Source organism: Alternaria incomplexa (assembly GCF_024043165.1).
Source record: "Alternaria incomplexa strain BMP 0042 chromosome Unknown scaffold_4, whole genome shotgun sequence".
NCBI classification, from domain to species: Eukaryota; Fungi; Ascomycota; class Dothideomycetes; order Pleosporales; family Pleosporaceae; genus Alternaria; species Alternaria incomplexa.
The window spans coordinates 180,042-203,494 of record NW_026249853.1 but is presented as its reverse complement, the minus strand read 5'-3'; the positions used below and the strand labels follow the sequence as shown (position 1 = coordinate 203,494).

Here is a 23,453-nt window from a genome sequence, read left to right as displayed (position 1 = left end):
TCGTGAAGAGTGACGAGGCGGAGACCTTTGCGATGGGAACTTGATCTAACGAGACAATGGGACGCGGTTCAGATGGCTGATCAGAGATCATAGATCAGACACTTGCAATACGTATGATTGATTTATAGATCGAGGGAAACTACGCTAACATGGGAACGAAGCTGCACCCCTTCCTTTTTTTCTACATCCTCATAATGCATCTCCATGTTCTTCTTCGATATATTGCTGAACAGAAAGCTCAGCGCGGTAGTTTTACTCATAGCTTCTCAGCAACCTCGACAAAGTCTTCCAAGTTTCGCACCGGTCGGACACCGGTGCTGACTTGCATACTCGCCTTCCAAGCATGCACATCCTCGATAAGAACAGGCTGTGAAGCATCCACTACGCTCTTGACATCTGCACTCGTATCCAGAGCCTGAGGCGCGGCCGGCAGACCTGAATCTGCTACACCCAATGCAGCCTTTGCTTCGTCGAGGATCTTGTTCGCGACTTCCTTCTCGATCTTGAGATCGTCAGTGAGATGGCTGGCAACTGCATCCGAGATAGCCGCATTGGCCGATGCGTCCTTGATGCGAGCCTCGAAAGCTTCGTCATTGGTTGTGATCTTGTGTTCTGCGAGAATAATTTTGAGCGCAGCGGCGGCGGCAGTCTTCTTCTCCTCGAGCGAGGGCTCCTTGGCCTTGGCTTGCGCTTGTAGATGCACTGAGAGTTTGGATCTTTGAGAGGATGAAGTCGAGATGTAGTGACTGTAGAAGTCTACCATGTCCTTCTTTGTAAGCTTCTCGATAGTCGCGGCATCAACATCGGCTGTATACTCGTTAGAAATGCACTAGTGCACGGGTCTAGGTGACAGCATACCTTGCAGGAAATCATACGAATCACTATAAATATGATTCCAGAACCTATTGTCCTCCGAAGATAGATTCTTCAGTTTCGCGAGCCTCTTGTTGATCATCGCACGCTTGTGACTCTCAAAGTCTTCCTCATTCATGTCGTTTAGTGTCTGCTCGAACGTATTGAGGAAGTTCTCGATGCGACCTTCAAGGTACCGACAATCTTTCTCACTCTGGATGAGAATGCGATATCCTGACCAAATGTCGTGAAAGCTAGGGCCAGAGAATACGACGTAGCCAAGCTGCTCAATCGTACGAAGTTGGTTGAAACACGGCTCGTCCGTCATCTGCCCAAGAAGCAGGAGCTTGGCGCGCGTGACGCTGTCGTAACGGTGACCGGCATATAAGCTATATTCGATGCAGTGATTGACGTTTTGGGGATCTTTTAGTTGTTTCTCGTAGATGAAGTTACTGCCGGATGGCCAGATGAGTCCTCGGCGTGTAGGTAACTGGTTCGATGGCAGTCTCCTTGGCTTGATAGTACGTTCTACTAGATCAGTAATCTTCAGAGCTTCCTCCTTGTATAGGTTGCCATGTGCCAAAACCTCGATTTGACATTGCGCCAGGATTTGCGGGAAGAACTGCTGTACGTCCTGAGCCGTCACATTCTCAAGCTCTGGAAGAAGTTCGTCGTTCATTACGCTCTTCTCACTCTTGAACTGCCGAGAGTATGTCCCAACCTGATGGAAAGGCTGCCCGTACTCCCAGTTGCGTAGAGAACGTAGCATGCGGTCGTGAATAATCCTGAAACGATCTTCCGATACTTCAAGATCCCGTACTTGCAGTAAGACCTTCTCCAGTAATACGTGCAACTTGTCGTTGTAGCCGCTAACGGTAATCGAAAGGCCACTGATGTGGTTGGTGAAGTCGTAGACCAAACCGGATAGGTCAGCGTCGTAGGAATATTCCACTAGAGCGTCATTTACAAGCTCGCGATAGATTGTGCACAACAACGTGATACGAGCTGTGACGTTGGTGATGGGTGTTCGGAAGTAGATATGAACGTTAGCCTTGGGTACCCAGAACTGATCATCCTTCTTCCACCAGATGCGCACGTTGTCGTCGTGGCGGATAAGCTTCGGCTCCTTGGTCGGCTGTTCAACCTCTTTCTTCTCTACTTCGAGCCGGGTTGGGATGAACTCATTCTTGTGCGGGAAGTGTAGCTCTGCCGGCCGGCTCTTGCTCTCGAAAGCTTGTTTGATCTCGGCAAGGAAGTCTTCTGGTATCTTTTCGACCTTGTGCTCTGTTCCATACCACTTTTCCTTTTGATCCCATCCACCTGGGAAATCTTGACTAATGATCGTCATCCTGAAGTTGTCTGGTCGAAGGTAGGACATAGCCTCACTGATCAGCTGGGCATCGAACTTCTTGATGATGGCTGGACCGCTCAGAAGCATCTTGCGGTCGTAAGGCCTCTGCATGATGCCGGCGAGACCACTGGCAGTGCGGCTAGGTGGGCTCTTTTGCTTAAATCGGAACTCCACTTCACTGATCCGCATTTGCTCCTCGACTACCCATTCGAGAGGCGGCTGATCGCGCATCAACCCGATGTATTGGAAGACAAGCTTGGCAACCTCTTTGTAATTCTTGAGCCCCTCCTCGGTCAATTTGATATTGACAGTGAACAGCCCTGAGCCAGGGCACAGGGTAGAGCCTCCAGCACCAAGTCCGTTCGCCCAGCCCTTTGCTTTGATGTGTGCAAGGATGCTACCGGGACCTTCGTGACCGAGCAAGTGACTAAGGTATCTTGAAGGATGTGACTCGTAGAACTTCTCTTCATCGCGATAGGCGAATGTAAGCTCTAACGACCGTGATTCCAAGACTGGTCTGGCAAACGTCTGTGTCAACAGTTCATTCCCAGTGTAAACGGGCATATCCCATCGATTTTGTCCAAGGTTCTTGTTCGGGACTTTAGCGAAGATGTCCTCCACCCATGTTTCCAGTGTGTCAAGGCTCTCTCGGCCTAGGACGACTAACTTCATCCGGTTTGCAGAATAGTGCGTTGAGTGAAACTTGATAAACTCGTCTCGAATCTTCACGCCTCGTGCTATGGGCTCGTCATGGAGGGTCTTGTAGCTTCCGGTCGAGAAATGGTTGTAGGGATGATCTGGATTGGCCAATGCCTTGTTAAGCTGATGCATCCGCCAGGTATCATTTTGGAGGTTCTTCTTATTCTCTGAGTCCACAGCCTTGAGCTCGCGATCGACCGTGTCTTCCAAGAACAGAGGACTGATGAAGAACTGGCCGAAGCGGTCCAGCCCTCCCCATAGCGGCGACTCGTCCTTGGACTCTGACAGATTAGTTTGTGACACGTCTGGCGATGCGGTTTGGCTGCTCGCAGGTGTGGAGGAAGGGTATGAAAGCTCAAAGTAGTAGTTGGTTGAGGTAGAGGCTGTGAAGGCATTCGAATACCCGCCGTGGCGTGTCAGATATTGGTTGTAGGCGTTCTCCTCTGGGTACTTTTCGGTCCCCATGAACAGCAGATGTTCCACCGCGTGCGCGATACCCGGCATATCCGGCGCATCGCTGAAGCTGCCCACATTGACATCCAAAGCCGCACTAGCCTTGTCCGTCCCCGCCTCGTGTATCAATAGGACCTCTAGTTGATTTGGTAGAGTGATGATTCGGTAGGAACGATCGTCGAGTTGTGGCCTTTCCAGGTCTTCTATGCGCGACCTCCCCCCGGCTTCTCTTCCTAGCTCTTCCGCCATGGCGGCTGACTGCTTTCTTCTCAGCGAAGTCGCAAGGGCGCGATGTGTAGCTGGTAGCGGGACGACGGCGGCCTGGCAGCGAAGCGGGTTATGTATGGGGCGTGGTCCGAGGTTACTGGTGGCGAGCCGAGTCGAGGCTGAGCAGTGTGATGACGATGCTGTGTACTGTGCGATCGACCAGGCAACCGGTAGCCTGGGAACGAGTGTTCGGTGTCGTGGTACCAGCGACAGATTTCCCAGAGACTGTCGTGCGCCTAGCGATGGGAGCATCCACAAGACGTGCGGTGGAGCGGACTATGGTCGGACAGGCGGGTCCGCTGGTGATTCACTATGGTCCGAGACTAATGAGTTGCCTGCAGCTGTGGCAGACAAGAGGCGGTGAGGGACAGCGTATATTGTGGCGGGGAAGTGGCAGGCGCTGAGTGCGGCTCTACTCACCAAACAATGAATGCAGCAGCGTCCGGCGTTGTGGTAACGACCAACGTCAGATACGGTGGGCCCTGCATTGTCGATAAGACACTAGGGCTGGCTACTGCCCGTGCCCGTCACCGTTGATCTTCGTCTACGTGACAACATGGTACCCAAGGCATTTCAAGCAGGTTACGCGAACACGACTGGCTTCAGAAAGGTTGTCAAGGCGACTATATACATCAAGAAGAAAGATGGCATGTCGGATGCCGACTTTATCGAGTACTATAACAACAACCACGCACAGCGCGCGGTTCCCATCCTGCAGCGCCATGGCATCCTCAGCTACAGCCTTGTACAGCCCGAGCGCAGTCCACTACATAGCACCCAAGCTGAGACCGCCACAGACATACCATCTAGAGCGGGATCGAAAAGCCATACAAGACATTATGCACGGCAAAGCCAAACTCATGGACTACGATGCCATCTGCACCTTCGTCTTCCCCGACTATCTGGCGCTGGCCAAGTTCATGTACGACAAAGACGGCGCTGCCTTGAATGGCGATCACGACAACTTCATGGACGACAGCCAAATGAAGATGATGGTCGGAGACGAGTACATGCTCATCCAAGACGGGGACAAGGTCGGATGACCAAAGTGCAACTGAAGACGGAGTCTTCATGGGGTATCATTGAACCGGACCAAGTGTACAAATACATCGAGAAGACGTCGCCGCGGCTACCTCCGGCCTTTGCCTTTGCCTGCAGATCCTCGTGGTGTAGACGAGCAGTTGGCTGAGATATGTCCCTTTTGCCCACATTTGTAGCATTCCATGTTGGCCATGCCACCGAAGCCGCCCCCGCCTCCGGACCGTCGACTGCCTGATATCGATGTCAAGCCCTGTAGGTCGCCATTGTCCTTCTGTCGCTTCGGTGTTGCCTTGACGGAATCGTCGCCCCGCTTGTTCTTGGATTCGCGCTTTTCCGTGGCCATTTCGCGCTTGGTCTGTCGGATCAGATCTGCGGCAGGATCGTCCGAATCGTAATCGTCTGAAGAATGCTCGGATTCTGATTCTGAGTTCTCGGCCTTGACAAAAGGCACCGTTGTCTGCATTTCGTCAGTTTGATTCTATCGCAAGTGCAAATTGTACACACATCTGCCTTCTTCTTGACACCACCGCCGAACTGCATTCTTATAGGCTTAACATCTTCCTCATCGTCCTCGTCCTCGTCCTCTGCGTCGAGCTCAGCGAATCCCGCTTGCCTAACCTTCATTGCATCTTGTCTCTTTCCTTCAAGAGGGTCCTTGAAACTCAACACCCACTTTGTCTCACCCGCATGTTGCGCAGCTTTGTCTAGGGCCGCCTGGCGCTTCGCTTCTTCCGCATCCAGTCCCGATTGTATGATGTCGTGATCCGAGGTTCCTACAGCAGATGCACCATTCGAAAGGCGTGCTTTCTTGCTAGGCGGGCCATTGGGCGTCGAGGGCGAAGATTTTGCGGCCGCGCGCTGCATAAACTACTCGCGTTCAGCGTATTCCTAGGGTAATCCAGTAGTGCCCTGCGTACCTTCATCCCCATCAGTCCCTTGGACATGGTTTTGGGCGTGTTTCCAGACATGTTGTGATTGGCTGCAGTATCGGTATTGCCGCGAAGGGTTGGCTGGCTTGTGATGTTGCTGTCTTCGTTTGCGAACGCGCAGAGTCGCGTTCGGCGAACTTTTGATGCACGGACCCATCGCGCTATCGATAAGGCCATGCCCAAGTGCCAAGCCGATGATGTGGCTCTGCCATTTCACGCATCCTGAGCAATGTCGCAACCGAGCTTCCACAAAGCCTCTTTTGGCGTGATTTCGGTTTTGTCTCAGCATCAGGTTAGCTTCGAGTATGAACAGTATCTCAGAAGGTCCGACATTGGCTACACAGGACTTCGCCTCCCACAAAGCAGGGCACGACCATACCTAGGTACCTCCAGGGCTGCATGCAGCGGTTGCCAGGAAGTTCACCGGTGTACAAGAGACGGATTTCAAGATGGGCCAGACTCGCACAACATGCAATGACGTGGAACCAAACGTTCGAGAACTCTTGAAGAGCCGTGAATTAACAGTAGTGATATTCTAGCGTCGCCCTACGTCTCGAACCATGAGGACGTTCCGGACTGCAATGTCCACCAAGAATGAATCTGGACTAATCATATGGCGTCGTCACCATATGTCGGCTCTCAGACCACCAGTATCTCCGTCGTTTGCGCTAGCAACGCTCCGTGCCATTAGGGTATCGTCGAGGTTCCAGCCTCCAGGTATCTGCCGTATAAAGCGGCGTATGACACCATTGGTCGTTAAATGTAAGTCGTCTCAGTAGTATGTGTGGGTTGGCATATGGTATCCGGCGGAGAACCGCGCCTCCGCGAGATGCTCATGCGGGCTTGGTTATGCTAGGGCTCATGGCTCTCGAGAATAGTGCAGCTTTCATTTGTCGGTAGGCCTCGATAGCTTGTTCCTGGGACTGAAGTGCGGAATGAGACTCTGTCGACGGACACAACTGGGGTCTGGGTAATGAAGTTGTCCATGATGATATGTCCGAGGCGTGTGCAGGTGATAGGAAAGGATGCGACGACGCATGATGGGTGGTAGAAGCCATGATCCTTGGAGAAGAAGTGGATGAAGACTGAGAGCCAGTTGAGCTTGTAGCAGGAGAAGACATTTTGGTCTGCTGGAAACGTGGACACCCGCGACCCATATAAGGCCTGGGGATAATTTGTCAAGCAAGATGCGAACGATAACAAATCCCAAAAGTCGAATACCATGCTGAACTCCGAAACGTGCTCCGGCACGATTACGACTAGGGCTTGCAGGATGATGGACCAAATTTCCAAATCACGATATTGTGATAAGAATGGCAACCTTGTTGTCGTCAATGACACAGTAATCAGAGTGCAGACGCGCAGAGTCGCACGGGAGATCGTCGCGAAACAACCTTTATCCAATCGCAATACGAAATCCTTGGAGATTTGACCAATCGCAACCGAGCGACATGGATGGGCCTGCTTCACATAAGGGACTGCTAGATGCCACGAGGACGAAAATCGTGTGTTGCTTGACAAATCCCAGAGCCTCGGGAATCGCCAATCTCATACGGCGTATACGCGACATTCCGTGTTGACTTACCGACAGTCTGGTGGTGTTTATTCCAAATTCCTCACGCGAATTCGACGCTAACGGCTGCTAGTTCCTCCGGTCTCACTTCCTCGAAACGCAACTTTAACGATCTCGCATGCACCTGCATGTTCTCTGAAGCTCGGTCCGCGAATATGCCCATGTCCGGTGTCTAAAGCGCCTCAGCCGCTGGTGTTGATGATGATCGTGCACTGCTGGCAGAGCAAGCCTTATGAATGGACTACCTTAAACGGGAAAGACATCTCGGTGCCAGCTGCACGCTAAGCGGACCGCGAGGTCCTTTGTAAGGAGGGTGGACCCCTGGTCGGATGCGCAATTTGCCCCAAGAGCCTGTTGTCATAGCCTCTTCTCTGCATCTTGGTGACAAAAGCACGCAAGGCAATAGAGCATCACCCCAAAGCGCACACCGCTTATCACACGTTCACCGCAGTCAGCCTGGGAAGGCTCCACCCAGGCAGCCACCAAAGATCCTATCCTACACGGGGCGCAGACTAAGGCATCCCGCAGTGACAAATCTGTAAACAGCTGTGTGCCTACGAGCTGGGCATACCCGTTTCCACCAACTGTAGACAACCTGTGATTTCTGAAACGTTTTATGAGCATCATGCCGATGTAACTCTCTATGTGGACGTGCCGCTCTGATGCCACTGCAGTGTGCGAGAGGAGGCTGATCGGGTTAAATGCTTTGCAACTGAGCCTATACTCACATTCAACTCCTGTTAGATCTGACGTCAAACCCTGTGTCGTGTCGGCAACCATACCCGGTACGCGTCCGTCGAGGGCATTTCAAAAGAGGTCCCCTACCTGTCAACGCGGCCGCCATGCTGTTAAGCCGCTAAGGGGCCATACTTCATGCACATCTAGAAGTATAGTCGGCCCAGATAGTGTCCGACACATGACAATTGACAGCACCTAGCGTAAAAGCCTCCACGCCTCCAAGGGAGATTCGGACCGATCTCTATCAGCCAACCTGCTGAGGTGTACCCTTACATGTGCGCTCTCTTAGAAGGAGTCACTGTAAGTATCCCTTTAGGCAATGCGAAGACCCGGCACCCTGCGCAGCGTTCACCTTTCACTTTGCTGCATTTCACAAGTGTGCCCTTTACACATGTATACGATACAATCTGCCGCGACCTTCCACACACTGTTTCCAGAACTCGATCAAGTCGTCTCAATTTTCATGAAATGCGGTGTGAACGCGCTCTTTGGTGTTTGCTTCTATGTACCCACTACATGATCTGCGAGTCCTGTCTACACACCATGGCGGTCTCATAGAAAGAGTGAGTAAACATCAAGATGATATCATCCAGTCTGTGTATTCCGGTTCAGCGTGGCCCGATCCACTAGTGAACCACACTTTGGCACAACGGCTATCTCACGATCGATGATCACCATGTGGTGTATTCGCCTGACTCATTCATTGTTTTGGGGAGTAGCTGTGTAAATTCTCGAACATTCTCTGAACTGAGGTGCTGAACGATCTTTGTTCTGTCCCCTCATAAATAGTTCCTAGGTACCATGGTTTACCCCCCAGCTGAGCTTATAGTTGGCCAGGAGCTATCACAGTGGGTCTGCGGCATCATAGCGACCAGAATTGCAGTGCCCCTCAGGAACATGTAGATTGGTCCAGCCCGCGTTTGCATGTGCCCACAAAGGAATGCGGCTGATGACTTTGGACATTTATTCTAGAAGACAATCGCCTTGCTGTTCTGCAAACGCCGAAAGCGCTCATTTTGACTTCCACTCAACGATCCCATCGTTTCCTCATCAAATGCACGATCAATCTCCAAGTTGGTTCGTCCTGAGATCAAAAGCAACAGCGGATATACGATATGAGACTTTGATTCCTACTGTGATCTTCACTGCGATCGCCTCACTTGTGGTGGGTTTGCGATGGTGCAGCCGAGTAACATCAACTACAGTTATGCCGGAAGACTACATCGTCACTGCAGCCATGGTAACCAGCACAAGTAATCTGGGCAGTATTTAAAGCAACATTCTGATTCTCGCAGGTATTCTCCATCGGATTCGCGGCCGTAGTAGCTGGACGCAAGACACCCAATCAAACATTGCATGAGGAAGGAAAAGCTGACTGCAATACAGAGTTCAGCATCGACGGAGAGGATCTGAAGCAAGGAGGCCTTGAATCACCCTCGCTTGCTGCTATGCTGAAGGTGCGTGATATCCATTAGGCTTCGCACACTGTTGACTGTTGACTGTTTGTAGCTTGTTCTCGCCCAGACTATCCTCTACCACCTGGCAAGCAACCTTGTCAAAGCCTCATTTCTGGTACAATATCTTCGCCTCTTCCTAGTCATCCCTCAGATCGTCTGGATATGTAACGTGCTTCTTATCCTGGTCTTCGGTGCCACGGCTTGGGGCATCTTCGGTAACATCTTTCTCTGCGAGCCTGTGCAGAGTTACTGGAATGTCACACTATCAGGAAAATGCATGAACAAAGAAAACCACTTCTGGTCAACGAGCATCATCGGTCTCGTACTCGACTTCTCCATTTGGGTTCTGCCTATTCCCGTAATCGGGAAGCTGAATTTGCCCAGTCGGCAGAAGCTTGGACTAGTCGCAGTCTTTGGGCTTGGTGGATTGTGTGTCCCTCCATTCCCTGTGATAGAAAGCTATCTGCTGACTTCGATTCTAGCGTCTGTATCATAACACTGCTACGATTGGTGCTGGTACATGACGCAGCGAATGTCGGTGAAGTCACAAGTATGGCCTTGCTAGATCCGATATCAAATGTACGCTGACACGACTGCAGAGGCGGGTACCTACGCTATAATCTTCTCGACTATCGAGGTTAACGTCGCCATCATCTGCGGATCGCTGCTTGTCATGAAGCCTCTGATTGCACGCTTCCTGCCAGGTATCATGCCCGAGCAACCAATGACCGCGGCGGAAGACGAACGGACATGCAGAACCTTGACCGGATTGCATCTACTCAGTGTAGGCACGGAGGGTGACATGGAGAAGGCGCAAAGGGGCGGGAGACGCGACACCTTGATTGAGTCGGATGCGTTCGCTACGACCAAAGAGATGAAGAGGCTCATGAAGGGGCTGGGGAACAGCAAGCGAAACACTATGTAGCTTACCGAAGACGGGATGTAGCTTCTGCTATGACGTATGTCAACGTCGACGGTTTATGTGTCGCCCTGCTACCATTGTGATGTTTCGCTCAACAGAAAGCCTGCCATGTGTTTCGAACAGAGGTCTTCAACTACATGACGGCTGTTGTCCTTGTCCACGAATATCTGGGGAGCTCGCAGGCAGATGACAAGGAATGCCCCCACCAGACGTTAGCGTGGCAGCTTAGCTTGTCGACCGTGCTCAACCTCAACCTGCATCCAACATCGTTGATCGATTGAATGCAACTCGGTCTGCGTCCTCGTTTGCGAACACGGCCATCTTTATACGACCTAGTCCAAAAGAAGAACATTGACCAGATCTCGATATCTGGAGCTCAGAACGCCGCCGGCCACGACGACGTTGAGCCACACCGAGTGCCGCTTCCCGCGAGCCCGCTGATATCACCACAAGGCGAGCTTCCCACCCAGCCGCCACCGCCGCACATCACCCTACAAGAAGCCAGCGACGACGAGAAGGAGACACCAGCGCCCAAGATGCCTCCCGTAAGCACTACCAATTATAGGGACGGGTTTGGGGCAGGCAGCTAATCCACGCGCGCAGAAAGGACAGAAGAAGCAGGAGCAGAAGTCGGAAGGCGAGGAGCATGGTAAGCTTGAACACTTTGCTCTTGGACGTAGAGAACAATAGGACATGTCGCTAATTCCATACAGGCGCCATCTACTCCATTTCCGGGTACGTCACCACATCGCAGCGCAGCGCCCGAGTCGCATACTGATCCGTCCAGTCCTGTCATCATCGCCGAGAACATGATCGGATGTGCCATGTACGAGCTTGTACGTGGAACGGCTCTACTAGGATGGACGACTGCTGACTGCCCTAGGTCCGTGTTGGTCACGACAACCTCGTCGGTGAGGTCATTCGAATCGAGGCCGACAAGGCCACCATCCAGGTCTACGAAGAGACTGGTAGGCACACCGCGCAAGGAAATACGTTGGAGGACTGGGCTAATATCGCACAGCTGGTGTAACCGTAGGCGACCCCGTATACAGGACCGGGCAGCCATTGTCCGTCGAGCTGGGCCCTGGTCTTATGGAGACCATCTACGACGGTATCCAGCGTCCCCTCAAGGGCATCGCCGACGACGCGAACAGCATCTACATTCCCCGTGGTATCAACTTGCCCGCTCTTGACCGCAAGAAGAAGTGGGATTTCACACCCGGTTCCCTCAAGGTCGGCGACCACATCACTGGTGGCGACGTCTTCGGTACTGTCTTCGAGAACAGTCTGCTCAGCGAACATAGGGTTCTGCTGCCTCCCCGTGCCAAGGGTACCATTACCCGCATCGCCGAGAAGGGCAGCTACACCGTCGACGAGAAGATCTTGGAGCTTGATTTCAATGGCACCAAGACCGAGTACAGCATGATGCACAAGTGGCCCGTACGGGTGCCTCGTCCTTCCAACGAGAAGATGTCATCCGACCAGCCGCTCATCGTCGGCCAACGTGTCCTCGACTCTCTGTTCCCCAGTGTTCAGGGTGGTACCGTGTGCATTCCCGGTGCTTTCGGATGCGGCAAGACTGTCATTTCCCAGTCTTTGTCCAAGTTCTCCAACAGTGACATCATTGTCTACGTGGGTTGCGGTGAGCGAGGAAACGAGATGGCTGAAGTCTTGATGGACTTCCCAGAGGTATGGAAATTGGATTGTTGTGTGTACGAAATGCTGACTTGCTCCAGCTCACTATCGACGTCAACGGCAAGAAAGAGCCCATCATGAAGCGAACGACCCTCATTGCCAACACCTCCAACATGCCTGTGGCTGCTCGTGAAGCCTCCATCTACACTGGTATCACCGTTGCCGAGGTAAGTTCTAACTGCTCGACATACACGTGAGACGTATACTGACTCGGATTACCCCTGCAGTATTTCCGCGACCAGGGCAAAGACGTGGCCATGATGGCTGACTCCTCGTCACGATGGGCTGAGGCTCTTCGTGAGATTTCCGGACGTCTCGGAGAGATGCCTGCTGACCAAGGTTTCCCTGCTTACCTCGGTGCTAAACTTGCGTCTTTCTACGAGCGTGCTGGTCGTGTTCAGGCTCTGGGTAGCCCCGAACGATTTGGCAGTGTGTCGATTGTCGGTGCTGTCAGTCCTCCAGGAGGTGACTTTTCGGATCCCGTCACCACGAGCACACTCAACATTGTGCAAGTCTTCTGGGGTCTCGACAAGAAGCTTGCTCAGCGAAAGCATTTCCCATCTGTCAACACATCGATTAGTTACAGCAAGTACACAACCCCGCTCGACAAGTACTACGCCAAGAACAACCCGGAATTTCCCCGTCTCCGCGACCGCATCAAGGAGCTTCTCACTACGTCAGACGATCTCGACCAGGTTGTGCAGCTTGTCGGTAAATCCGCGCTGGGTGATAGTGACAAAATTACGCTCGATGTGGCTACGCTACTCAAGGAGGACTTTTTGCAGCAGAACGGCTACTCGGACTATGACCAGTTCTGTCCGCTATGGAAGACCGAGTGGATGATGAAGAACATGATGGCTTTCCACGACGAGGCCCAGAAGGCCGTCTCCCAAGGACATGCATGGCCCAAGGTTCGCGACGCGACCTCGGAAATCCAGAGCCAGCTCCGTTCAATGAAGTTCGAGCTGCCCAGCGACGGAGAGGAGAAGGTCACCAAGAAGGTAAGCCTGACAGGACGTGACACTTTGATTTGTACATACGCTGACTTCGAAACAGTACGAGGAACTCCTGCAGAAGATGACCGACAAGTTTGCATCGGTTGTCGACGAGTAAATGCATGTGGCTGAAGGCGATTTCTCCGTAGCGTGTCTGTCTAGTATATCTCCAAGATGGTAGAATGTGAATTGTACCAAGATACCAATACTGCTGCCTGAACCCGCTGACGACGCCGTGTCGCGTCCTGTGACCGCAATGCGCATCATGTGCGCCAGGAACGACATCATGGTAGTCAAAATATCGAAGTAGCTCTAGATGACTACTAGCGGAACACAGGAGCAGTTGAGCACATCTCTGATTTGATACATGTGACAGCTTGGTGACGTACGCAGCCCATGGATATCCCCAAGTCGCGCGGATATTTCGTGGGGCTGAGTCGTGTGGCGTATCGAAGCTTGGGCTCTCTCCGACGTTGGCACCTGCAGCAGCTACGCAACCCGCAAGCAACAACCCCAGATCTCAGACACTCTCGCCTTCAGCGCCCTTGATACCACCAACACCCAAACCCGCTTCTACACACGAATACTGAAGGCATCCGCACCACTTCGACCCACACTTCGCCGACCATGGCGACAAACCCAAATGCGTACGCACATGTTTCGAGCGCCCCTCGCATTGCGGAAAGCTAACATGGTTATACAGCATCAACGTGAACGACCCGGGGCTGATTACTCTCGTAAACAAGCTCCAGGATGTCTTCACCACAGTCGGAGTACGTCGCTGCCCTCCGCCCGCCCGCGCGCAACTGGCTACACCAACAGCCCAAAGACGCATACTGATGCCTAAGTCAGGTCCAAAACCCCATAGACTTGCCCCAGATTGCCGTCGTAGGATCGCAGTCTAGTGGAAAGAGTTCGGTGCTCGAGAACATTGTTGGACGAGACTTGTGAGTCCACCGCTGCGCCATGGCCTGAGAGATATAGGTTAACGATAGCTCTCCAGCCTGCCCCGAGGAACCGGTATCGTCACCCGAAGACCGCTCATTCTCCAGCTCATCAACCGCGCATCCTCGCAAGCGAACGGCACCACCGAGGGAGCAAAGACAACAGACCAGGAGAACAACGTCGACGAGTGGGGCGAGTTCCTGCACATTCCTGGCCAGAAGTTTCACGACTTTGGCAAAATAAGGGACGAGATTGTGAGGGAGACGGAATCCAAGACGGGTCGCAATGCGGGTATTTCGCCGGCGCCCATCAACTTGAGGATATACTCGCCAAACGTCCTCACACTGACGCTGGTCGACTTGCCAGGTCTAACAAAGGTGCCTGTTGGAGACCAACCGAGGGATATTGAGCGTCAGATCCGAGAGATGGTCCTCAAGCAAATCAGCAAGCCCAACGCAATCATCCTGGCTGTCACTGCTGCCAATACCGATTTGGCCAATTCGGATGGTCTCAAGCTGGCGCGCGAGGTGGACCCAGAAGGACAACGGACAATCGGTGTCTTGACCAAGGTCGACTTGATGGACGAGGGCACCGACGTCGTGGACATTCTCGCTGGCCGTATCATTCCACTGCGGTTGGGCTACGTACCAGTCGTCAACCGCGGACAGAGGGATATCGAGAACAAGAAGGCCATCTCGTACGCGCTCGAGCACGAAAGGCAATACTTCGAGAACCACAAGGCATATCGCAACAAGGCAGCGTACTGTGGTACACCCTACCTTGCGCGCAAGCTGAACTTGGTAGGCTCGGTCTCTTCTATACACCTCGGCACAGCAACTAACAGTTACAGATCCTTATGATGCACATCAAGCAAACGCTCCCCGATATCAAAGCCCGCATCGCCTCCTCACTACAAAAGTACCAGGCAGAACTTGCTTCGCTAGGCAACTCTATGCTCGGCAACAGCTCCAACATCGTCTTGAACATGATCACGGAGTTCACCAACGAATACAGAGGAGTCTTGGAGGGCAACAACCAAGAGCTTTCTGCAGTAGAGCTGTCTGGCGGTGCTCGTATCTCTTTCGTCTACCACGAATTATACGCCAACGGTGTCAAGGCCGTCGATCCTTTCGACCAGGTCAAAGACATGGACATCAGGACGGTTCTCTACAACTCCTCCGGATCATCGCCAGCGCTGTTCGTCGGTACTACTGCTTTCGAGCTCATTGTCAAACAACAAATTAAGCGACTAGAGGAACCCAGTCTGAAGTGTGTCAGCCTCGTCTACGATGAGCTGATCCGAATTCTCAGCCAGCTTCTCAACAAGAACGCTTTCCGAAGATACCCGGGCTTAAAGGAGAAGCTACACCAGGTCGTCGTCAGCTTTTTCAAAAAGGCTATGGAGCCCACCAACAAGCTCGTAAGGGACCTTGTTGCCATGGAGTCTGTCTACATCAACACTGGTCACCCTGACTTCATCAATGGTTCACGCGCCATGGCCATCGTACACGAGCGACACAACAGCAGCAGGCCTCAACAAGTGGATCCCAAGACTGGAAAGCCTCTTCCACCTAGCGTGCCGCCGCGGTCGATATCTCCCTCACTTGATCCTAACGAGGGTGGTGGCTTCTTTGGTTCCTTCTTCGCCAGCAAGAACAAGAAGAAGATGGCGGCTATGGAGCCACCACCACCTACACTGAAGGCCTCTGGTACCCTCTCCGAGAAGGAGTCGCAAGAAGTCGAAGTTATTAGTAAGTCGCCTCTGGCGTTGATGTCGGACATAGACTAACGATGTACAGAACTACTGATTACCTCCTACTTCAACATTGTTCGTCGGACAATGATCGACATGGTACCCAAGGCCATCATGTTGAACCTCGTTCAATGGACCAAGGAAAACATGCAGGGCGAGCTTCTCACCAACATGTACAAGACGGACGAGCTCGATGAGCTACTGAAGGAGTCAGAGTACACTGTCAAGAGGCGGAAGGATTGCCAGCAGATGGTGGAGAGCCTTTCCAAGGCACAAGAGATCGTCAACCAAGTACAGTAGATGGATGCGTGTCTGGGAGGATCTTGCGGCTAGACTTCCAAGGTCGTGTTCTCTGGGTCTGGCATCCTGCCATGACGTGCAAGGTGTTTTGGGTGCAGCTTGCTAGATTTTGGTCTTGAGCCTGTTCATATTATAGTTGATGCATGCAATTTATGTCAGCAAGTGGAATTCGTGATCGCTCTGTACTCGCTGTGATGCTACTAGCAATGGCGACTGCGGGCGCGGGCGTAGCAGTCGGGCTGCCTGCGGAGCATGCACAGACCACCGAGCATCTCGAAAAGTCGCAGTGCACTCGAAGGCCCGCCTCTCCAGCACCAGAGCGGTCATGCTGCTCCCACGAATATTCGCGCCAGTCCGCGCATCATTGGCAACGGCCACGACATTCATCGCGCCATCTACACGTGTTCTCGACGCCCTCCGCGTGGCCAATGGCGCCTCGGTGCCCACCCCGGTTCTCTCCTTCGTAAGGCACTCAGCGCATCAGGCCCAAGGACGAGCCAACGGAGCAAAAGATGGACCTGGTAAACGTTTAGGAGCAAAGAAGAGCGGAGGTATGTCCTACAGTTTGAAGAAGCAGTTAGGGGCCTGGCTAACGGCATCGTAGGAGAGTATGTCATTCCGGGAAACATCATCTTCCGACAACGAGGAACGGCCTGGTTTCCCGGCGAAAACTGCAAATTCGGCCGCGACCACTGCATCTTCGCCACAGAGTCTGGTTACGTACGATACTACCGTGACCCGAAGAAACACCCAAAGAGGCAATACATTGGTGTCGCCCTCGAGAAAGACCACACCCTTCCATACCCACCGAATGCGGCGAGACGGAGACGCTTAAATATGCTCGCCGTCCCTATCACTACATCAACGAATCCTTCTGCGGACGCAGTTGTCATAACCGATTTACAAGTTGGCGACGGCACAGGCAGCCCGAGCAGCGTGCGCGATACCCCGCGCGAAGCGACACGGAAGGGATTGAGCTTGACCGCTGGCAAGGGATACGCGTACCGTGAGGCCAACTGGCAGATTGGACGTGCGGCCGAGAAGGCGGGTGTGCAGGTCAAGGAGTTTGTGCCGGGTGACCGATGGACGGCCTGGAGGAAGAGGAGCACAAGGATCCAAGCCAACATAGAGAGGAAGAGGCTCCGGAATGCTGGAAAGAAGGCGAGCAAACCAAAAGCGAGGAAGGCGAGGGCCTAAGCAATGAGACGACATACTGCGGGCTGTATGAATACATGTGTAAACTGAAGATATACAGCCTTTGACTGGCGATCTACGAATACAAGAAGCGCCTATGTGAACAAATGATGAGCAGAGAATATGACATGACTATAACCTTGCAGAGTCCTTCCAAACCAAGCCCCCTTGGTCTTCGATATAATGTCTTCCCTTGGTCCATCCCATCCACGTGGTCAATGTATCTTCGCCCCCGCTGCCAGGCTTCAAGCCCTTCTCGCTCCATCCACTGCCATCCATTCCTATACCCTGGCCCTCTGCTGCCGACCTCCCATCATGACCGTCGTGTATCGCATATCCAGGTGAGGACTTGAGAGTTACAGCCGGCCGTTGATCGAAGCCCTGGGTCTCGAGTTCACCCTGCGTCAGCACGGGCGTGCAGCATGCATCTGTTCCGTCGAAGATGGCCTCCCATTCCTGGCGCGTTTTCTTCTTGAACTCGGCGGCGAAGAAGTCCTTCAACTTTGGCCAGTCCGCCCTGTCGTCCCTATTACCAGGTAGATCCGACGGCTCCAGGCCCATGCCCTTGAGTAAAGCGGCGTAGAACTGGGGTTCAATAGCGCCTACTGCCATGTACTTTCCATCCTTTGTCTCATACGTATCGTAGAATGGCGCTCCACCATCTAGCATATTCGTGCCCCTCTCCCTCTTCCAGACCTCTGTCTTCAATCCCAACCTTGGCATAGTCGCCAATATCGCACTCCCGTCAACCATGTTCGCCTCGACAACCTGTCCATAGCCACTCCTTTCTCTCGCCAGCAGCGCAAGCAATATACCCATGAAACACATTGCGCCGCCTCCCGCAAAATCTCCCACGAGATTGCCAGGCGCATACGGTTTTTCCCCTTTTCTGCCAAACATGCTCAACACGCCGGATACAGCAATGTAGTTGATATCGTGCCCTGCCATTTGACTGTATTTGCCATCCCGACGGAAGCCCGTCATGCGAGCTACAATCAATCGCTTGTTCAACCTCAACAGCACCGTTTCAGGGTCGAGCCCGGCTTTCTCGAGGACGCCAGGCCGGAAGGGATCGATTACCACGTCGACTTGAGGGATGATCTTCTTGATGAGGGCGAGGCCCGCGGGCGATTTGAGGTTCACGCATATCGAGGTTTTGCGCCGCGTTAATTGATCGGAGGATGGGGCTGAGGGTGCGCGGTCGAGGCGGAGGACTGTGGCGCCGTAGTCTGCTAGGAGCATGCCCGCGAAGGGGCCTGAAGACTGTTAGATAGAGCCTAGGGATTATTTTGCGAAGGCAGTTTGAGGTTACCTGGGGCCAGTCCTGCAAACTCGAGGACGCGTACGTCCGCGAGTGGAGGTGGTTGGTTTGCTGACGGCATGACGAGGTAGCTGGGAGTAGTATACTACTTGGGACAATTGAAAGGATGCGCGTGAAGAGAGAAAAACGCGAGCTTAGTAGTAAACATGCTCGACGTCGACATTGTTGGCCGTTGCGCCGGCTAAGGACTCCCGCGGGGAAGCATGTTGTGGAAGCCGAGGTGCGGATGTGGAGAGCTTGAAAGCTGGGGTAGTAGCTTCATCTCTCGCGTTTGGTCTGTTTGTCTTTACACGCGACCATCACGACGAGTCGATAGATTCCTCGCTCTCAATGTCTCAGAACGACCTCGGGAGTTGAATAAGTCATGACCTATCATCCCATAATATATCATGGCGCGCTTCGCCCCGCTCTTCCAAGGTGCTATAATTGCTAGCATTAGGCACCAGCGCGCGTATGCCTTCGTGAGCGGCTCTTCAAGGTCCGATAGCTCTGTAGAAGTCGCGGAGCTGTTCTTTCAAACGCTGGACGAGCGTGGCTTCCTTCCAAGATTCACCCGTGCTCGACCACATCATGCCTCCCCAGTTGAGAGCGCGAACGTCTCGCATCAAACCTCAATCTTACGCTCTTTCTTCCAATTCTTCTTCCAGTCAAAGTCACCTCCTCATGTCTGAATCAACCGCGCAATCGACAAGCAATACACCTTCAATCTACACCATCAACCTTTCACTACCGCCACGCGAACGCTATGTGTTGGTCGCCACCGAATACGCCCATGTTCTGCGCAAGATGCCGTGTCTCTACGATGAGGCAGTTCAGCACTTGAGGTTGCCTACTGGAGTTTTCCATCTCTTAGGCCGTCTGTTCCTGCGTCGTCTTCACAGCGACGAACAGACTGAGGAACTCAGGGGCATTAGCGAAGCATCTGGCGTGCCAATGTACTTACTCGTCGCTTATAATGTCTTCCTGGACCTTCTCATGGGCTGCACGAGTGGCGGAGTCATGGTAAAGGATCCCGAAGCCGAGACAACGATGATGCATTTCCGAACGCTAGATTGGTCTATGCCTCTCCTGAGACAAGCAATTGTGCAATTCGATTTTATCGAGGGTGTGGGCGGCGAAGTGATAGCGAGTACAATTGGTTACGTTGGTTTTGTGGGTGCACTTACAGGTGTAAGGAAGGGATTGAGTGTCTCACTCAACTTTCGACCCTATCACAACGCCCGGGGAATTTCAGGACCTAACATCAGATATTACTGGAACACTCTCATGGTGCTTCTGGGGAAGAGACCGAGCATCTCCACCCTCATACGCGACTGCCTTCTGCCCAGGTCAGGCGCACCTCGCAGACGGCACAGGCTTTCCAAGAAGTCTTTACAAGAACGAAGGGATCCGTCATCTGCACTAATTCCGCCATATAATGCATCTGACGCACCCAACATTATTGCAACTATGCAGACATCAGTGGCGTATTTGATCTTCTGTACCAACGCAGAGACCATCATCCTGGAGAAAGACTTCCACAGCGCAAGGATTTTACGCTCATCAACCTTTATCAGCACCACTAATCACGACGTATCGTTGGAGTCTACAGTCAACCCGCACGCCCATCAGAATCAGGCCGTCCATACCCAGGGCCGGAATCACAGCTTTCTCAATGCTGGTATGCAAGAAGTACTTGAAGAAAGCATCATGCGAAAACAGTGTCTAGAGCGAAAATGGCGAGAGTGGACCCAGGAGCAGGGCCGTAAAGCGAAGCGAGGGCAGAATGCAGCAGTAGGCGTGAGTCCAGAGAAACTCATTAAATGGTTGAAACAGTACCCGGTGTGTAATGAGGTTACACACTTTGTCTGTGTCATGGATCCAGCAGAAGGGATGTTCAGATGGGTGCGGGCTTTTGAGGAGGGCGAGATTCCGTTTCAGGGTTGATATCAGGCTTGTTGGCTGTTCAGGTCACTTGTAAATAATAGCACTTCTCGATCAAGAACATGGGCTGTTCGCGTCTATCGTGTTGCTAGGGGTGCAGGCCTCGGCTCACGATGGATGCGGGAGCTAATACTAATGCGGTTTGCCACCGTTTACCTTCCCGTTCCTGATGGTTCTGCAGTTCTCTCAAACTTCAGACACCGCCCACTTCCGCGACCTATTGAGTCATTAGTCGATTATGCCAAACTTCAGGTGGTTCTATTGAATGACCATTACGGTGATAGAGCACCGAAGATGCGACGCACGTCTAGATGGCAACGCACAAGAGATCCAGGACCGGCTGTTGGACTTGTAGGGGGGCTGGATATAAGTGTGACGAGGTGAAGCCTTTTTGTGGGCGTTGCACAAGACTAAATATCATCTGCAGAGGCTATGGAGTCAAGCTGAAATGGCAGGACGACGCCGCTAATACATTGGCAAAACCACCACGGAAGAGTCGGAAGAAGAAGGCTATCGACGATGACCAAGCACTCAGCCCAGCGTCGAATATTAGCTTCGAATCCATACAATCGGCAGTTACGAGTTCAGATGTACTGTTCTCATCGCCTGACTCGGCGAAAAGTATGCCTGCTTTACCCATCAACAGCCCTGTGCTGTCCTATGGGATATCTCCAACCGATCGATGGCTCCTTAATTATTGGGGAAAACAACTCTCAAAGCTGTTATCAGTTTCACCTCAAAATGGCATCGCGACACCATTCCAACGACATTTGACGGCCATGGCCTACGAATCGCCAGCACTTAGATCGACAATCCTCTCAATGGCTGCAAATCATCTCGCATTTGCATCAAACGATGCTTCACTTCACCTACAAGGCTACCGTCACCAACGAGACGCAATCCAAGAGCTTCAAAAAATGATTCAGGATCCAGTGAAGATGGATACTGAGCCAGCGCTGGCCACTGTCATGATGATGCAGGTTTCGGCGCGGTTGTTTGGCGATGAGGATGAAGGGAACATCGCGAACCATCTGACTGGCGCCAAAGCCATGATAACAGGGCGCAGTGGAGGTAGCTGGCTTGTCACATCTAGTGCTCGCTTCCTCCTAAGCCTGTTTGCATATCACGATATTCTATCTTCCGTGTCAAGAGGCTCGCAGCCATTATTGGATCATGAAATGGACTTTGTCGCCATCGAAGGGGAGATACAGCTAGAAAGTATCGCAAAAGTCTTAGTGGTCGTTGCAAAGATCAGTCAGCTGCAACACGCTATCAAGACGAGAAGAGCCCTATCGCCAACAAGTCCTGCTTTGTCGGAAGATGAAAATACCACTGGTCAGCATATCCAGCAGATTCTATTAGCCATGGAGTTCGTTGCATGTAAGAGGGGGGACAGCGAAGAGCGCATAGACATTAGCTTGACAGCTGAAGCCTATCGCCACGCCGCCTTCATTTACCTCTACCGAACCTGGCTTGACATAGGTGCCCCCAACCCGATAAGCATGGAGCATATCAATCAGTGTCTAACACAGCTACAACGAGTCGATATTCACTCGCCTCTAACCTCAGCACATATGTGGCCGCTGTTCACCGCGGGCTGCGAGGCGATCGACAGCACACAACGCCAATTCGTCCGTGATCGATTCGAAAAGCTGTATGCTGTAAAGCATTTCCCCAGCTTGAAACGCGTCATGCGCGATATCGAACATGTTTGGGCAGCCAAGGACATGGAACAACAGATGAAAGGTCAAGATGGAATGGCCAAGGTTGACTGCATACAAGTCATCCTGAAAAGAAGGGGGCGGGAGGTCGATCTTGCGTGAGGATATGCCTAGCGACACTAGGGGCAGCTACAATTTGTGTCGCATCTTACAAGAAAAGCTAAAGGAGAAGTACACACTGTCTTGCATACTGCCTACTTGCCAAGAAATAATAGCGTATAGGCAGCAAACCCTAGAATGCGACACAAGTTCTAGCCAACCCTAGTGGTGCATGCGGATTCTCTTGCGCACAGACAAATGACCTATACGTCAGGCAAATCTCAAGTGCAGCAACCAAGCACTCGCGCCGCACGGTATAAATACTGGTGCTTCTCGGCCTATACTGCATCCATGATACATTCAACGAACTCGACCACACTTAACTAGCCACAATGAACAGCCCGCTCTCCATCTCCCACTTAGAGGCTCTGCCCGCAGAGCTCTTCAACCGCGTTCTGAGCTACGTGTTAAATCCTTACGATTGCGAGATCGAAGAGTCCAACACCACATTCGGCGGTTACCACTTCGAGACTTCTCTTCTGCGAATCAGTAAGAATATCCATCAGCTTGCAAAAAGCTATGTGCATCACGCACTGTCTTGGGTACGGTTCGACATCAACTGGGGCGCTCTCGCAATTCAGCCCCACTGGCTTGGTGTAAAATACATCAATATTCGCCATGTCAAAGCCGCCAAAACACTTCCGGACGGATACCTGAACCTGAGTCTGAGGCCCGTACCTCAGGAAGCTCCAGCTGGGCGTTTGCACGTCAAGATAGAGCTACCAAGTGCTAGCAACGATGCCCAGGAGAAGATAACACGCATGGTTAAGAGCAATGCAAACACCTCAATGTCACTGCTAGTACTTGCGAAAGACTTAGCTGGCTTCATGAAGGCACTTCGCATCAACGACCTCATTTATTGCCACCGCAACTTCCCGGGAACTCCAATTCCCGATGGTATACGTGCGCGTCGCGGTGTTCATGGCATAAAATCTGAAATCGTCGTTGCGCGCGGCCAACAGCTACAGCGCTATCAACATCCCATCTTGGAGTTATAAGTCATGTGGAGTACCCTCCACAAGACTACCATTGCTGGACACGCAGACAGCCACCTTGCTAAGTCTGTGGACTTTATACAGGGGCAGCATGAACATCAAGCACGAGAATCAGTCGGTTTCTCGAAAACGGATATGAACGCTAAGATGTTTATGGAGCTTATGGGAGAAGGCATATCGACTCTCCTCTGGCTTAAGCACCGAGGCGATGAGTATCTTACAAGAGGCTT

General features: G+C 52.4%; 10 protein-coding genes across 10 annotated transcripts; 7 read left to right on the top strand and 3 right to left on the bottom strand.

The window, feature by feature from the left end:
- Nucleotides 1-256: 256 nt before the first annotated feature.
- Nucleotides 257-3,604, bottom strand: J4E90_003261 (uncharacterized protein; the record flags this gene model as incomplete). Its single annotated transcript, XM_051432832.1, has 2 exons — nucleotides 257-807; nucleotides 859-3,604. 2 exons carry the CDS (start codon nucleotides 3,602-3,604, stop codon nucleotides 257-259), a joined length of 3,297 nt encoding a protein of 1,098 aa, XP_051292730.1.
- Nucleotides 3,605-4,178: 574 nt separating this feature from the next.
- Nucleotides 4,179-4,665, top strand: J4E90_003260 (uncharacterized protein; the record flags this gene model as incomplete). Its single annotated transcript, XM_051432831.1, has 2 exons — nucleotides 4,179-4,367; nucleotides 4,420-4,665. The coding sequence occupies 2 exons, from the start codon at nucleotides 4,179-4,181 to the stop codon at nucleotides 4,663-4,665; spliced, it is 435 nt and encodes a 144-aa protein (XP_051292729.1).
- An 86-nt stretch (nucleotides 4,666-4,751) lies between these two features.
- J4E90_003259 (uncharacterized protein) lies at nucleotides 4,752-5,631 on the bottom strand (the record flags this gene model as incomplete). Its single annotated transcript, XM_051432830.1, has 3 exons — nucleotides 4,752-5,120; nucleotides 5,168-5,530; nucleotides 5,581-5,631. 3 exons carry the CDS (start codon nucleotides 5,629-5,631, stop codon nucleotides 4,752-4,754), a joined length of 783 nt encoding a protein of 260 aa, XP_051292728.1.
- Nucleotides 5,632-9,140: 3,509 nt separating this feature from the next.
- Nucleotides 9,141-10,285, top strand: J4E90_003258 (uncharacterized protein; the record flags this gene model as incomplete). The annotated part of the gene is made up of 5 exons (XM_051432829.1): nucleotides 9,141-9,156; nucleotides 9,290-9,360; nucleotides 9,413-9,789; nucleotides 9,843-9,910; nucleotides 9,960-10,285. 5 exons carry the CDS (start codon nucleotides 9,141-9,143, stop codon nucleotides 10,283-10,285), a joined length of 858 nt encoding a protein of 285 aa, XP_051292727.1.
- Nucleotides 10,286-10,563: 278 nt separating this feature from the next.
- Nucleotides 10,564-13,090, top strand: VMA1 (H(+)-transporting V1 sector ATPase subunit A; the record flags this gene model as incomplete). Its single annotated transcript, XM_051432828.1, has 9 exons — nucleotides 10,564-10,827; nucleotides 10,886-10,931; nucleotides 10,996-11,017; nucleotides 11,070-11,118; nucleotides 11,166-11,250; nucleotides 11,304-11,971; nucleotides 12,019-12,144; nucleotides 12,205-12,978; nucleotides 13,034-13,090. The coding sequence occupies 9 exons, from the start codon at nucleotides 10,564-10,566 to the stop codon at nucleotides 13,088-13,090; spliced, it is 2,091 nt and encodes a 696-aa protein (XP_051292726.1).
- A 509-nt stretch (nucleotides 13,091-13,599) lies between these two features.
- Nucleotides 13,600-15,970, top strand: VPS1 (vacuolar protein sorting-associated protein 1; the record flags this gene model as incomplete). Its single annotated transcript, XM_051432827.1, has 6 exons — nucleotides 13,600-13,619; nucleotides 13,676-13,745; nucleotides 13,825-13,919; nucleotides 13,976-14,717; nucleotides 14,768-15,668; nucleotides 15,717-15,970. The coding sequence occupies 6 exons, from the start codon at nucleotides 13,600-13,602 to the stop codon at nucleotides 15,968-15,970; spliced, it is 2,082 nt and encodes a 693-aa protein (XP_051292725.1).
- Nucleotides 15,971-16,295: 325 nt separating this feature from the next.
- On the top strand, nucleotides 16,296-17,167 carry J4E90_003255 (uncharacterized protein; the record flags this gene model as incomplete). Its single annotated transcript, XM_051432826.1, has 2 exons — nucleotides 16,296-16,521; nucleotides 16,575-17,167. The coding sequence occupies 2 exons, from the start codon at nucleotides 16,296-16,298 to the stop codon at nucleotides 17,165-17,167; spliced, it is 819 nt and encodes a 272-aa protein (XP_051292724.1).
- Nucleotides 17,168-17,296: 129 nt separating this feature from the next.
- J4E90_003254 (uncharacterized protein) lies at nucleotides 17,297-18,546 on the bottom strand (the record flags this gene model as incomplete). Its single annotated transcript, XM_051432825.1, has 2 exons — nucleotides 17,297-18,420; nucleotides 18,477-18,546. The coding sequence occupies 2 exons, from the start codon at nucleotides 18,544-18,546 to the stop codon at nucleotides 17,297-17,299; spliced, it is 1,194 nt and encodes a 397-aa protein (XP_051292723.1).
- Nucleotides 18,547-21,325: 2,779 nt separating this feature from the next.
- J4E90_003253 (uncharacterized protein) lies at nucleotides 21,326-22,231 on the top strand (the record flags this gene model as incomplete). Its single annotated transcript, XM_051432824.1, has 1 exon — nucleotides 21,326-22,231. The coding sequence occupies one exon, from the start codon at nucleotides 21,326-21,328 to the stop codon at nucleotides 22,229-22,231; it is 906 nt and encodes a 301-aa protein (XP_051292722.1).
- A 329-nt stretch (nucleotides 22,232-22,560) lies between these two features.
- J4E90_003252 (uncharacterized protein) lies at nucleotides 22,561-23,226 on the top strand (the record flags this gene model as incomplete). Its single annotated transcript, XM_051432823.1, has 1 exon — nucleotides 22,561-23,226. The coding sequence occupies one exon, from the start codon at nucleotides 22,561-22,563 to the stop codon at nucleotides 23,224-23,226; it is 666 nt and encodes a 221-aa protein (XP_051292721.1).
- Between the last annotated feature and the right edge of the window lie 227 nt (nucleotides 23,227-23,453).